Source organism: Phoenix dactylifera, chromosome 8, assembly GCF_009389715.1.
Source record: "Phoenix dactylifera cultivar Barhee BC4 chromosome 8, palm_55x_up_171113_PBpolish2nd_filt_p, whole genome shotgun sequence".
Taxonomy (NCBI): Eukaryota; Viridiplantae; Streptophyta; class Magnoliopsida; order Arecales; family Arecaceae; genus Phoenix; species Phoenix dactylifera.
Window position 1 is genome coordinate 23,650,944 of NC_052399.1, and position 15,589 is coordinate 23,666,532.

General features: G+C 41.6%; 1 protein-coding gene across 1 annotated transcript; it reads right to left on the reverse strand.

Annotated features, from left to right (window-relative positions):
- Window positions 1-488: 488 nt before the first annotated feature.
- Window positions 489-1,929, reverse strand: LOC103713433. Its single transcript, XM_008800362.4, has 2 exons — window positions 1,210-1,929; window positions 489-950 (listed from the first exon to the last, which is right to left on the reverse strand). Exons 1-2 carry the CDS (start codon window positions 1,458-1,460, stop codon window positions 647-649), a joined length of 555 nt encoding a protein of 184 aa, XP_008798584.1. The 5' UTR covers window positions 1,461-1,929; the 3' UTR covers window positions 489-646.
- Window positions 1,930-15,589: the final 13,660 nt, after the last annotated feature.

Here is a 15,589-nt window from a genome sequence, read left to right on the forward strand (position 1 = left end):
TGACAATAAGATGAGCAACTTTTTTCATTAATGATAGGCACCATTGGATTCAACCATGCTTAAATTTTTGTCTGCTAACAGGGAATGGTTGTAGCAGAAGACGACCTCTTTATTGCTTGAACCGCAAATTATTTGAGCTCAACGGAAAATTAACTATCGATCCATGAATTGTTGAATCTACTTGTGCATCAAGCGGTTTTTGTAAATTAGAAAAGGAAAAATGGAATGTCAAGCATTGAAAAACATTTTTGCAAACGAGCAGTTAAACAGAGTTCAAGTGTGATGCAATGTCCTCTGAAACGCTGTAAATAATTTTTGATTGATTTAAGCTTGGGGAAGTAATTCGCTTCCTCCATTTTTCATCAAAAAAAAGTGTGATGCAATGTTCTAGAGTTTACAGTTTTTTTTCCTCAGTTTGAGATGTCGCTCTACCCCCCAAAAAAATTACTGTGTAGTAATGATAAAACCCACTGAATACAGTGTGATGCTTAACGAAATGGTCCTACTTCTCTTTTATTCACAGAACTAATACACAAAAAGGAGCACGACAAATTCTGCTGCCTAATTTCTTCTATCAAATAGATTGCTTGTCATGAAATCAGGCAGCATCTCTTCTTCATATTCTATAATTAAATACCAAAAAAAATTACATGTTCTTATTCACAGGTATGGGAGGTGGTTTGCTAATAGATAAAAGGCTACTGCTGCTTCTCCTGGCAACTAGAGAACCACTTGAACCCCTGGAAGTTTTCTTTGCTATGGTCTTGTTACAAGGCCCTGGTGTATAGCATGGCTTTTGGCTTGCATCGAAACCTCCTGCATAGCTCTTGCATGGTTTCATCCTCTTCTTGTAAGGGGTCTCTTTCTTGGCAAGATCATCTATGCATCTAGCATCGGACAGGGATGTAAAGGACTGTGATTTCCCTTGAAAGTATTTAGACAGCCCTCTCCTGCAGACCCCCAGAATGTCATCGAAATTACTAAATCTAATGCGTAGTAAACAAAATGAGTAATTTGATAAATGGACCAATCATGGAATTACCAGGAACAAAAAGTTAGCTTTGGAAAGTTGGCTGATATATTGATTATCTTTTTGATGGTTTTTATCTTGTTCATATTTTCTAAATCTCTCTGTTGTTTGCTTGGACCTCTGCATTGCTATGTAAACAGAGAACGGCAGATTCAGAGTTAAAAGACTGATGTACTCACCTGATAGGAAGCTGAGCCATGAGCGAAGATAGCTCGAAAAGAGGCCCGTCCGAATTCAATTTCGATGAATTCGATGATGGCGAGAATGACTTGGGAGATGAGGAAGTTGCGTCATCTGTGAGATTAGATGAAGATGAGAACATGGAGTCGCTGGAGTCATTTGAGAGAGACGCAGATTCGCGGAGCTCATCGGCATCTTCGGCTTGTGGCGACGGGGCTCCACGAAATGTTTCCTCGAGACCTTTACCCATGTATCGAAATTTGGTGCCTCTGGAGAAGGAAGGTCCGGCTTGGAGGAGGAAAATAAAAAGAAGCTCTTTAGTCGTTGCATGGACGGACAGATGGATATAAACTGCTTGCAACTTGAAGCTCAAGGAACATTTCTGCGGGCGGTCGCATTTTTAATTCTTAAATGAGATGGATTAATTATTTTAAAACGTTTGTGGATAGAGAGCATGGCATGCCTCCATTACGCTGCACCCCCGAGAAGTGCGTAATAAAGATGTTCCGCGTCAGAGAAATCATGTACCCGTTTCTATCTTGATTAGTCAAAGCCAACTGGTGAGGGTGAGGACGTGGAGCATCTTAAACATGCCACTCCTCCTGAACAGCCTAACAAATTATTTATTGTCATTCATTGAATTTGAATGATAGGATACTTGTTTCGTCAATTGACAAATCAGCTCATGTGTGCGGGTATGGATGCGAATGCATGGTGAAAAGGCATATAGATGAGATAGTGCGTAAAAAAAACAAAAAGATAATAATAAAAAGCTCCCGCACCCGGCCAACTAGGTCAGAAATCGGATTGTATATAGATCAAATCAAAAATTCAACAATCCAAATTCAATCTATTTATTATATCGATCAAAATTTCTAATCTAAATCTCAGTTTTTTTTTATTAAATTGATAATCCAATTGACCAACATAACTTATTCATGAAACATAATAAATATGTTCGACTGGTTTTTAATAGGTTAAATAGATTAAGCGATTAAATAGATCAGAACTAAGTTAATCAAATTTCAAACTGGTTAAATAGATTAGACGAGTCGGATCATAACCCAACCTAGTTATTAAATAGGTCAAAATGAATTAAATGAGTCCAAGATTTAAATCCGAATCCAATTCATTTAATAAACAAGTTTAGGCAGTTTAACCTATTTACGACTTAAACTTATTTATGTTAAATTCAAACCTGCTTAAATCGTACGTTCGCGAGTCGGATTGATGGATCGAGTTATAAATTATCATGCTTAACCCCAATACTATGGCACCATTACATAGGGTTGGTACCACAGTCCTGCCCCGTATCAGTCTTACCAGTCAATTGGATCAATCATCTGGTGCCTTATGTTTTTCATTGGACCATAGTAGGGACCCATAGCACTGCTCTTAAAAAATAGGTTTAGAAGGAATCAAGAGCGTGGTTTAGTTAATAATACACCTCTCCCATCTGTTTGTCTCTCTTAATTAAAGATTCGATACCATCACCTGTCTTTGGGGTTTGTACGACTTGGCCCCACAAATGGTATTAAGAAGAGATGGCCAGTGGGGTTGGAGCGACGGATAAGATCCACGCCTTCATCCACATCCCAATCAAATGTCCTGTTTCGCTCATAGCGAATGGCCCCTCTACCGTCTAAAAATTATTAGACTTCCTCCCTACGGCATGGAAGTGGTCTTAGGGTCAAATTTAGGGACAACCATGGTGAGTCCGTCCCTCTTTGCCGATCGAGTCGTATTGCGATCGTTTTTATGTGGGACATAGCGATTAGGAGAGATGGACTGCTTTTATGTGTGGAGGAGTCGCAAGGGGACGGTATAAGAATCACGGAAAGCAAAGCATGAAACTTTAAATCGACGTGCAAGACAACAACAACATTCCTTTCATCGGTACTGTTACCGGCCTCGGTGGTGCTGGCGCAGGATCTGATCCATCTGCTGAGAGATTCCGTGCGGCGGCCCAGATCTCTTGAGGTAGGGATTTTTGTGGCGTACCTGTCCTACCAGATATGGTTGGACAGGAATACCGGTATATTTGAGGGTAGGAGGGCGCCTCCGAGGATGGTGGTAGATCGGGCGATGGCGCTTGCGAGGGAGGTTATTGGGGCGACTTCGGTAGTCACCTCTGGGCAGGTCAGGGACATCTGGGGTGCTCATCACGCTGTTTCAGCGCCATGGTTTGCCTTTGTTTCTTGGGCACCCCCACTCCCTGGCTATCTCAAGGTGAATTTTGATGGTAGCAGGTCGGCAGATGGTTTGTATGGAGGGGTTGGATTTGTCATCAGGGACCATCGTGGTAGGCTGATCGCAGCAGGTGGACGGCGCACGCCTGGATTTACAGTGGTGGGTGCAGAGTTGCAGGCGGCTTGGGAGGGTATTTCCTATGCGAGGCAGATATCCGGGGCCGAGCGGGTGTACCTCGAGGGTGATTCAGCGGTGGTGATTGATTTGATTCGGGGTGTGGATCGGTTTGGGGATGGCCATCCCCTCATCCGAGAGTCCCGTAGGGTGGCTCAGATGATGGTTGACTTCCATGCAGCACATGTGTTTAGGGAGGCGAACCGGGCAGCAGACTGGGTCGCCTCCTTTGTCGCTCGGCACTCAGGTGTCTTTTTGTGGACGTCTGATGCAGACGTCCCTTCACAGTTGTATTTTTTGCTTTCCCGTGATTTGGAGGGCTGTACTCACGTCCGATCTATATGATATGAGTAGCCGTTTTTACCAAAAAAAAAAAAAAAAAAAAAAAAAAAAAAGGCTTTAGCATTTCAATTGCTCCTCAATTTTCGAAATACCAAAGATCACGGCTCATTGATTTAATGTCTTAGGCCTATTTGACAGAACTTTTGGCGGTAGAGTATCCACATTCAAAAGTACTTTTGGAGAGTCAGAAAGTACTTTCTGGCTCACCAAAAATTCTACCAAACGAAGCCTTAGTGTGATATAATTGAAAAAGTGAAAAAATCACATCATCTCAGTATGATATTTTAAATACCATGGAAATGGTATGTTACACCGTGCGTGTGTGCTTCTTAAGTTTTGAAGGACAGGTTCACAAGAGATTTTTTGCTGCACACTAGATGAAGATGAGGTTCGAATTTTTGATCCTCAAAACATGCAATAACCATCAAAATACTTTACGAGCAGGCTAACTGGCACGTTCTACATGTCAGTTATTATATGTTAGCTTTGTACCAAAGATTTGCTCTACAGATTTCTTGTCTGATGAAACATGATGTAGGGTCCAAATAGATCGTGCTTGACCCACAAATTATATGGTCAAAGAGTAGAAGAAACATTTGGCCCCTCGAAATTTTTTAGTGCCGTCATTAGAAAAGCTGGAAAAAGCAAGGAACTTGGACAATGCCAGCAGGAAAATCTACCAAATCTTAGAACCAGACCAGGCTGTTGTCAAAACTTGGTACTCCTTTTGTATCAAGAAATATAAGGAGAAATGACGGCTGGTGTAAGCTTTTTGAGATGGCGTTATGCCCATGATAAGTCAGCTTAATGGTGAATTGTTCCTTCCCCACTACGTTTGGTCCCTTCCGGAGAAAGGAAGAACTTGAGATAAGGGAAGGGGTTCAGATGCGCCAAAGGACAGCCATTGGGCATGGACGCATGGTCAGGGGGAGAGAAGGGAATGGTGAGAAGAGAGAGGAAGTTGACGATCGCACCAGTAATGGAAGTCGGCACCGCTGCCGCATGGAATAAAGAGACCATCCTTATCTCTTCAGACGCGCGCGCACCTTCGGCCGTCGGCACAAGAGCAACGTGTGTGATGCGAGCAGGCACACCATGGAATCGGGAATTCTATGCTTCCAGTTCCATGACTTGGTCATGTCGGAAAAGATCTCATCTGGGTGGGGTCCGAATCCATCGCAATTGGACCGAACGCCTGGAAAAGCTAACCGAGAGCTCTGTTCGGAATTCGGATGGGCTGCTTCTTTGTGCAAGCATTAGGATCTCGGTTTGGATAGACGTTGGGTGGTACGGATGCAAATAGGTCAGATAGAATCATGAGTGACCCCGACCTAGTCCGATTTCTTGTTCGGGATCTAATTTTGAATTTAGATTCGATCCGATAGAAGATCGGGTCGGATCCACCACTACAATTTTTGACTTAACGGATCATTTGGGTCGAGTCGGGTCCATGTATAATCCAGATCCAATCCAAAAAATTCGAGTCCGATTTGGATCAACCCATCTATGGTTTCAGAACTTGTGTTTGCACCCCCTCCGGCCCAAATAATTTTACAAATTCGGATCAGGGCGGATCGAATTGTAGGATTAAAAACTCAAAATTATTACTCAAATTTCAAATGGGTCGGATCAGATCTAAATTTAATAAATCCAGATCCGACCCGAAAAATGCTACGGGTCTACTTTTAGAATCCGATTCGGCCCCACAAGTCCTCCAAAATAGATCGGGTCGGGTTAGGTCATAGGTTAATCCGACCCATTTGTAGCTTTATTGGGTGAGGATCCAAGCTCAATTTGATTGCCACATGTCCAAAGCTCCAGTGATCTAACTCAATGATTACTAATTCCACATTATTGAATAATATAATTTTTACTGGTCAATTAATTATGAATTAAATATCCAAATCCGTAATCCATTTCAATAATTTGACCGAGTTTTAGGTGGACTGGTGATCCGACAAAACCAGGCTTCTGCAACCACCCTTATTTTAGTATTTTCGCATTTAGATTGTGATTCGTATCTATGTACTTTTTTATTAAATATTTTGAAAGATATTTTTGGAATATTTCGTGTTTATTGCTGTGTCTATTACAAAAATATTCTCACTTGACATAGCCATTGACAAGCTGAGATGATTGGACTAGTCATAAATATAATTTAAAGATGATATTCTTCTCGTGGGAATGATTTATATGTTGGAAAAAGAATTTCCAACACATGCATTCTTCTCAAGATATCACGACTCACAAGTTAATTGCAATTCCATGCACAATGTCAGTATCATCACAAAAACAATCAAACTAGCACTCCTGAGACACGTAAACGATAGGAAGTCATCCATTGACAGCGGAAATTTGAACATTCAATAACTCAATAGAAATGATGACCTAAAAATGAGACAAAAGTAATTGGCAGGCAGCCCCACAATTATTATCATTGTTAGTCAACCATGAGTTTTTGTCCATGGGAAATGTTTACTGCTATGCTAGTTGTTGTACTTATGTAATTCGATCTAGCAGAATTGCCTTGCATGGCATCATGAGCGTATGTAGTACCAATTGCCATCTTCACAAATGACTTTCCATGTTCAGTTCTTTTTTTCTTTTTTTTTTGGCGAAATTGATATGAATTTTACATAAACTCTATGCTCTCTCATCACGTTGCATGAAAGAACAGATCAAATACTTATGCTTCTCCATGAAAGGGTAGTTTGTTGGAGCAGAATTTCGAATGAAATTTGCAACTAAATCTTTTGATTGTGCCGGGCTTGCGCAGGGCCCTTGGTGATTGGCTGTTGAGTGTGGCCGGTTTCATCATGCGATCTCTCCTCTTGGCCCTAACTAGCTATCATCCTTCCCCTTCTTCTGCCCTACCTAGCAACCACCATCCGTCCTGTGAGGGTGCAGTTCAGATTCACCTTCAAGGGTGCAGAGAGTGGAAACTTCAAGGATTTGCGTTAACATTTGTTGAATCTTCCAGGCACCAGAAAACATCAATGGAGACTTACACGCTGCTGTCACCTTTTCTGATCTGAAGCTGTTGTCTCTTTTTGTCTCCATATGATCAGTCTGATATCGTTGACATGCGCCTTCTACAGATAATCCACTTACACCCCTGGAACGAAGGCAGACGTGAAGGACACTAGCTAGTTCGATCAGGTGGAGCAACACCCGAGATCCATTCTCCTTCCCCTACTACTGTTCTTGCTCAAACCCCAAATTTAGAAAGGCGAAAGAAAGAGCAATACAAGGAGAGAGTCAGAGCCAAGAAGAGAAAGAAGACGACGAAGAGAAAATACAAGGAATTAACGAAGATGTCTTGGCAACGGTACGTCGACGACCATCTGATGAGCGAGATCTAACCGAGAGGTATCTCTCTCTCTCTCTCTCTCTATGCATTGATTCTGTATTTCTCTATTCAGATCTAGGTCTAACAGAGAGGTATATGTATCGGTGATGGGGACATCAGAGCCCTTCATCCAGATGATCCTGAGCCCCCGGATTGAGCCAGACCCGTTTATTTGCACATTTATTTTATTATTTTATTTTTGGGCTTATTTGCATTTTAGGGCTTATTTGTGTTATTTGTGGGTTCATTAGGATTTATTTCTGTGTAAGGGGGGTTTATGCAAGTTGTGTATTTGGGCCCTATATATAGGGAACTATTTTCATGATTAGGGTTTAATGAAGAATTAGAAATTTTCTCCCCACCTAATCTCCTTCTCTCTTCTTCTCTTCTCCCTCTTCTCCCCCTCCTCCTCTTTCTCTTCTCCCTCTTCTTCTGTTCTGGTTTAAAATCCCGCTGAAGTTCTTCCTCCAGATTTGGTCCGGCATCAACTTGGTATCAGAGCAAGGCTGGTTTTGCCCCTGCTGCCAAAGCCCCGATCCATCTCCCGGCTACTTCTTCCAAACCGAGAGGAGAAAAAAAAAAAAAAAAAAAGGAATCTCTCTCTCTCTCTCGGTTCAAACCAGAGGAGAAAGGAAAACCCCTTTCCACCGTCAAGCCGCACCGCCTCCATCCTCCGCCTGCGCCACCGCCAGACCTCACCCGAGCTCCAGACGTCACCCGAACTCTTGTGCAATCTGCTCGTGCCGCCGCTCTCTTCCACGACCGCCTTCGCCGACGTCCCAGTCGACGCCACCGCCCGCCGCGCTCCGCCTCATCTTCTGCACCACCGCCGCCATCTGTCGCCAAAAGTCCGCCACCGCCACCAGCCGGAGCTCGTGACCGGTTGCCGTCCGCGCCTGTGACCGCCTACCCGAGGTCGGCCGCCCCCGTCGCCGCAGAGCCGCGGCCGAGATCTCCGCTCCGCCCGCAAGCGCCGCCGCGAAGCGCGGCACGCCCTCCCGAATCCGTCGGGAGGTTGAAGAAGACCGGCGTTCACGGGTAAGAGCCAAACCCATTAGCCCATTACCCGCTAGCCCGAGTCCGGCTCCAACAAATCAAAAAAAAAAAAAAAAAGTTTCACGTGACCCACACGTGACGGGTCCGTAAAGGGTATCGGATCGGGTCAAACCCGTTAACCCGAATCCTAACGGGTCCGAGTTAAAAAAAAAGTAAAAAAAAAAGAAAAAAAAAGAAAAAAAAGAAAAAAAAAAGGGGGGGTACCTGTTCATCTTCCTCACCGTGAGCACCCTCGCCACCGCCTTCGTCCGCCGTCGCCGCCTGCCTCGTCGCCTTGCCACCGCCTTCGTCCGCCTTCGTCACCGCGGCCGTCCGCAGCTCCGCCCGTCCTTGCCGCGACCGCCGTCGCCGTTCCACCGCTTTAGCGCCGCCTCCGCCGGGCCCTCCGCCGAGCTTTCCCTCCGAACGCCGCCTTCCCCAAGCAGACCGCCCGCAGCACTTCTTCGTGCCCTCCGAGCACGCCGCCATCGAACCACCGAGCCGCCCCACCTCTGTGCCTCTTTCTCGGCGTCGAGATCCATCTCCCTGCCTCTGCTCCGCTGCCTCGCCGCTTCTCGCTGCTTCCGCTCTCGCCCCAACCCGCGTCCGGCTCCCTTTGTCCCTCTCCTCCCCCACTTCTGCCGCCCCCGCCCCGCTCCCCTTTCCCCTCCCTTCTTCTCCGATCAAACCCCTCTTCCCTTCAAACTCCCACGGGCCGACTCCACAGGGGTTTCATCAGGCCCCACACCCTCACACTCGCCCGCCCCTTCCTCAACCTTCGGGCCAACAAGTCTCAGGTCCGCGCCACCACCATAAGCATAATCCACCCCACCCCCTTCATCAGGCCATCACAAAACAGTATTCGGCCCATTCCTCCCCATCAGACCCAGCCTGAAAACCACCCTTTTCTTCGCAATCGGGCCACTGTCGCCAAGCACGCCACTCCTTTTCAGAGCCGCTGAGTATAGGCCTACTAATTAGAATTATTCAAGTCTGCAAATTGCTGAAGTCAAATTCGGTCCGCCAATTGAAGAGCCTACCAGCTGCATTCGTGCCCCTGATCGTCGCCCCAGTCCACAAGCACACGATTTTGGTCGACTACTTCACGACAGGTGATAGGTTTCTACTTTTTCTGGCTTGTTCATTTAATTATGTTCTAGTTCTCTTGCATGATAGCCATATTCTTGAAAATTTATATTGTTGTCAAAATTCAGAACATTAAACCTTTCACTTCCGAACCCATCCCATTACCCTTTAAATCTTAACATTAAATTAGCACACCCTAGTAACAGGACGTTTCTCAACATTATTCGATCAGATTACTTTAGGATCAGAACAACTGTACTACTTGATTGCAATCTAATTTCTTAAATTAAATAATCTTAATCCTTAATTCTGAATAACCGAAGTAAAAATCAGCAACATTTAAATTTTAAGTTATTTTGTGAAAACTTGCTGATTTCTGAAATCATAATAGATTGCATTAGTAGGTTGTCCTGCATCAAATCTGGTCCTGCATCATACTTATAAGGGTTTCATTAGTGACACTACATTTCACATCATCACCCAGTGTCATCAGTGCAAGCCAACCTGTAGTGATATGGAGCACTATCTCAATCAACCTAAAACCCCTGTAGCTACCATGAATTCCGACATTTTGAGGTCTCTCTTAGAACAGATCGTTGCCATGCGGGCTGGATACAAGGAATTCCACCAAGAGATCCGTGAGCTCGTGCAAAATTCTAGGACCCCTAAATCGCCAACCCCTGTTACAGCCCAAACTAAAATCGGTTTGGTCGCACCACCTGTAGTCCTTCCCCACTCTCCTAGGCACCAAACCCAATACTCTAGGTGTCAACAATTCGGCCATATAGCGCCCCAATGTTCCACTAAGACCTACCCGATTACTGAACCAGAAGTTAGGAACCAAGAGGCCGAATATGTCGAAGAAGTCTATGAACCAAATATAGAAGACTATGAAGAAGACTTTGAAGACGAACCTACAGAATTAGACTTTGTCCAAAATGATTCCCAAAGGGAGACTATTGATCTAAGTACAACCAAGCCACTTCACATCACTATTGTGGAAGAGGTAGTGACAGATATTGAGAGCAAGTCACCTGAATTGGCACTTGTAGCTAAAGATACCCATGCAGAGTCCAACCTTGAACATTCCCCAGTAGTAGTTTCTCTTCTAGAGGAGTTTCATGATGCACTCCCTGATGATCTTCCGGATGCACTTTCTCCAATGCGTGATATCCAACGCGCAATCGATCTAGTTCCCGGAGTATCCCTGTCCAACCTTCCACATCATAGGCTCAGACCGAATGCATATGCTAGGACCTGGAATTTAATGTTACCAACAGTTGAGTTTGCATATAATAGTTCGGTTCATAAGTCCATAGGCATGAATCCATTCGAAGTGGTGCTTGATTACAAACCTAAGCAACCCATAGACCTGTTTTTCATGTCTTATCAGTATAGAGTCGTTGAGTCTGCACAATCAATTGCATCACATCCACATTCATTGCATCAAGAAATCAGCAACCGTAGTCACTTTAATAACTTAAAATATAAATCCCTTGCTGATTTAACTAGACGTTATAATGAGTTAAGTGAAAGAGATTACGTCATGATAAGAATTAGGTTTGAACGACTTTCTTCGGAAACGTTTAAGAAATTGCAAATTTGTAGTGCAGAACAGTTCAAAATCTTAAAGAAAACCAGTTCGAATGCATATGTTGTGGATCTTCCTGATGACTATGGGATTAGTGCGACATTTAATATTGAAGATTTAATCCCATACAAAAAGATAATATTCCTGCCTTCTGACCCCTTTATTGATATACCTGCCCATGTTGGACACCCTGCCCTATTACCTGCTGTTGAGCCACCACCTCCCAAATTTCATGCACGCAGAGAACAAATAGAACATATATTGGATGAGCAGGTTATTTCAAGCAGGAACGGTGGTTACCAACGTTACCTTGTTCGGTGGAAAGGTCGACCAAAGTCTGATGTGACGTGGATTTCTAAAGCACAGTTGCAGCGCATTGACCTCGATCTTCTGGAGCAGTACGACAGCCGGCCAGACCTGTACTCGACGGGGTCGAGTTTTTCTCACCCGGGAGGAGTTGATGGGGACATCAGAGCCCTTCATCCAGATGATCCTGAGCCCCCGGATTGAGCCAGACCCGTTTATTTGCATATTTATTTTATTATTTTATTTTTGGGCTTATTTGCATTTTAGGGCTTATTTGTGTTATTTGTGGGTTCATTAGGATTTATTTCTGTGTAAGGGGGGTTTATGCAAGTTGTGTATTTGGGCCCTATATATAGGGAACTATTTTCATGATTAGGGTTTAATGAAGAATTAGAAATTTTCTCCCCACCTAATCTCCTTCTCTCTTCTTCTCTTCTCCCTCTTCTCCCCCTCCTCCTCTTTCTCTTCTCCCTCTTCTTCTGTTCTGGTTTAAAATCCCGCTGAAGTTCTTCCTCCAGATTTGGTCCGGCATCAATCGGGCTATAGTGTTGAATGTATACCTTGGGAATGAAAAAATGCCGCAATACATGACTGTATGGTCAAGTAGTTTGCATAGACTAACTGCACCATTTTTGTAATTATACATCTCACTTTGGTTATGTAGATTTTAGCATAACTTATTCCCTATTTTTCTACTGATCGAGCAGCATTCATTGCTTGTCTCCCATGTTAGCATGGTAAACAGAGGAAGCGCGACGATCCTGGCGGTTGTAATATCATGGCTCTGTGATTCAGACTTCGGCTTAGGTAACTCTTTTTCCTTTTTTCGTTCATGTTCATATAATTAAGCTGATCCTCCGATGTCATATCAAATATTTTCCACCGATCATTTCCATGGTAAAGGAAAAGGAACTAAGGGTCTAAAAAAAATGATATGTTGATTTCTTATCCACACATCTAACTTCTCGTTAATTATTCTTGTTTCATGGCCCTTACCTTGTTCTCTTCATGTTCTTACTCTAAGTCCTACCATCCTAAAGTGTTTTTCTTAATGGCAGGGGTCAGGTGACATTACCGTCGAGAACACCAACCAAGCACTAATATTTGGTATCAGTGATGAGCCCATGACTCCAGGGCAGTTCAACATGGTTGTTGAGAGAATTTGGTATCTGTGTATTATTGAGTTTTTCTTTTCATAATTCTTGCAGATGTCAGTTCTCTGCACTTTCCCCCATTTCATAAACTAACACTTGCCACCTATCGTTTTGAGGCAATAATTTTGTGGACAGAGGACAAGGTTGTAAGTTTTGGTCATATTCTTTGTCATATGTTCCTCACGAGTGTCACTGTGTTGCGTATTTGAAAGTTAAAATGTAATTGTTTAGTTCTAGTAGTTTGTGCTTCCTTGCTGTTGTTTGTTTCCCATCAGCTCAACAATCCATATAGCATTTATCCTTGGTGCTGTCCTCCCCCCCCCCCCTCCTTTTTTTTTCGTTTTTTTTTTTTTTTTTTTTTTTTCCTTACCATGCAATCTGGGGCTGATGATAACCGGCAAGGTCAGAGTATATGTTCCCAAACAGAAAAAAATATATTTTATTTGGGTGCCTGATGAGGGAATTATGATCGGAAGAAGTATTTTCTGGTGTCAAAATTTCTAGACTAATAGCTATCCTTCTTAAGTTGTCAAATGTTTTGCGATGTAGTAAGAGATTCTGAATCTTGTAGGGTGATTATAATGTTGGGATTGCATGTCTTTAAAGGGCAAATGGAGGAAATAGGAAATGGTTTCAAAAGCATGTCTGGACGATTAATACGTGAGTGCCAGTCTATTGAGTCTGCACTGACATGAATTATGTTAATTCAGGTATTTATTTTTGTCATATCGATGCATGTTCAAGAATATCGCATCATTGAAGATTTTTTAGGACTGCATTACCAAACCACGAACTACTGAAGTGTATCTCCAACTTAAAGACATTGTTTCTGCCGAATACTTCTGCATGTATGCAACTACTTGATCAAAAAGTGTAAGTTCAAGTGAACAAATAGAGATGGAAAGTCGAGATAGAGGGAGAGGTCGAGGTATACCAACCGTGTTAATGAAGTTTCTTTTTTTCAAAAAAAAAAAAAAACTCATACTTGCAGGTCTCGATGATTGATGGGGTGCACCAGTATGGTCGGGCATGCAGTGCATGTAATAATTTTTCGTATTAGGCTTAACCGGGTTGCCTTCCCATTACGGGAACACAGACTCATTAGGATTGATCGCATGCTTTAGCTTCTCTATCTACCATGTGCATGTCTTTAATTTACGTAGATGTCAATGATATCTTGGAAGCCTTCTATGTCATGTGGGGAGATTTTATTTATACGTTCTTCATCACCATCTCTGAAAGCACCCAGGGCTCTCCATTCCCTTCCGATTTCAAATGTTGGCAAGATTGGGAGGATAATAATTAATGCTTTGTACGTGAGAGAACTGTTTGCAATGACTCTCCTCAATTGTGAGTGGGCTCTAGACCGGTTCCCGTATGTAGAGAGGCTGCTCTTAAGTTTTCATTAATTCGGAAGAAAAAAGAAAAGGGTTTTTGTTAATTGTATTGATAGATCTGAAATTTGCAGTGGACTTACTTACAGTTCTAATGCAAACTAAGTTTGTGTGTAATTGCTTGGGTTTTAATTCTTTGATATTTAAGCTATCTCTGATGCAGCCAATGCCGAGAAGATATTATTTTCTAAATTAGGATGAAAGGCCAAGGAAAATTGGAACTATTACCAGATACAGAGATGCTTTGACTTGCACGATATGAATCGAGATATTGAAAAAGCAATAAAAATAATTGCAAATATGATATCAAAACTAGCATATAACATGTACGACGTGCATATATGAATTTTTATTTATTTTCAAGTTATTCTTGAAAATAAAATAATATAATAAATTGTATTTACAACATTATGTGGGTCTGCCAAAATCATCATGGTGTCGTCACAATATTGTAACAGATGTTACTTAAAGCCATGGAGTAGATTGCGTAGCCAGAGTGTAGATTTTAATAACAAGATCATAGATATGTCGATTGACTTAATTTTGAGCTAAAACTAAATCATAACCACGTAATTATTATATATAATATTTAACATATTTTATAACAAATCTAAGATATATTTATTTTATCATATATAATTTTTATATTATATAAAATAAAGTATGAATGTTAGACATATTTATTTCAATTATTATAGATTTTTTTTTTGTAATTGTTATAATGTTTATAGCTTGCAATTGTTTGTTATCAGTTCTCTTGTCTATTAATTTAATTAACATATGGCTTTCTCCTCATTAACGATAATGTGGAATATAAGAAGAATTTAAATCTCATCATTAGTATTAGTATTTACTTGATGAGTGATTAAAAATATTTTTCTATAGCCTACAATTAATTAATATATAATTTAATTAATACTTGACTTCACTTCATTAATGATAATGGGGGATTCAAGAAGGATTTGATTCTCGTTATTAATATTAATGTCCACTTGGAAAGTGTAGAGCCTAGAGCAAGCAGAACCTCTCCCTCTCTATATATATATAATAGATGGATCGAGATATTAATCCATCAAGTGAGAAGGAAAGTTATTGTCCAAGATATCTCAATACGGTTGACCGACTTACAATAGTCAAGATATTGAAACTAAATCTATCTTAATTTATCATGTCTATTCTAATATTCGGTAATTTTGATTAAAAAATGTCATAGAATCCTCCATTGACTTGATCAGGTGCGAATGTTTGTAAATAAAGAGAAGGAAAAAACAATTTTTACTCACATTCTCAGACTCATGCATATAAAAAATAATCGTGTAATGAGTTGTCTGAGACTATAAAAATGCTTGGAATGGTTAAAAGATTTGATAGTTTAATCACAATAATAAGTCAAGCCACATTGGATAAAAGTACATGCTAGCCTAACATTTGATGCATTGTTAATCCAAGTGGAAAATTAAATTAAACCATAATACTCATCTACAAATTAATAAAATAATATAGTTGGTATATAATGTTTCAAGTCAAGTACGTGCAATGCAAAGACAATGAAGCTAATGAGATTCGGATGGTCGGAATGGATGTAGTTTGTGGTTAATTAAACAATTATGGGTTAGATAAGGTGGAATTGTGCACAAGGTAATCCTTCAGGCTAATAGCATGAGCTATAAAATACTCTTAACACTATTTTAAAAGCCAATCTTAGCACCATGTTAATACATGCCTACAGTTAAAAAAATTTCATCTACATTACCTTTT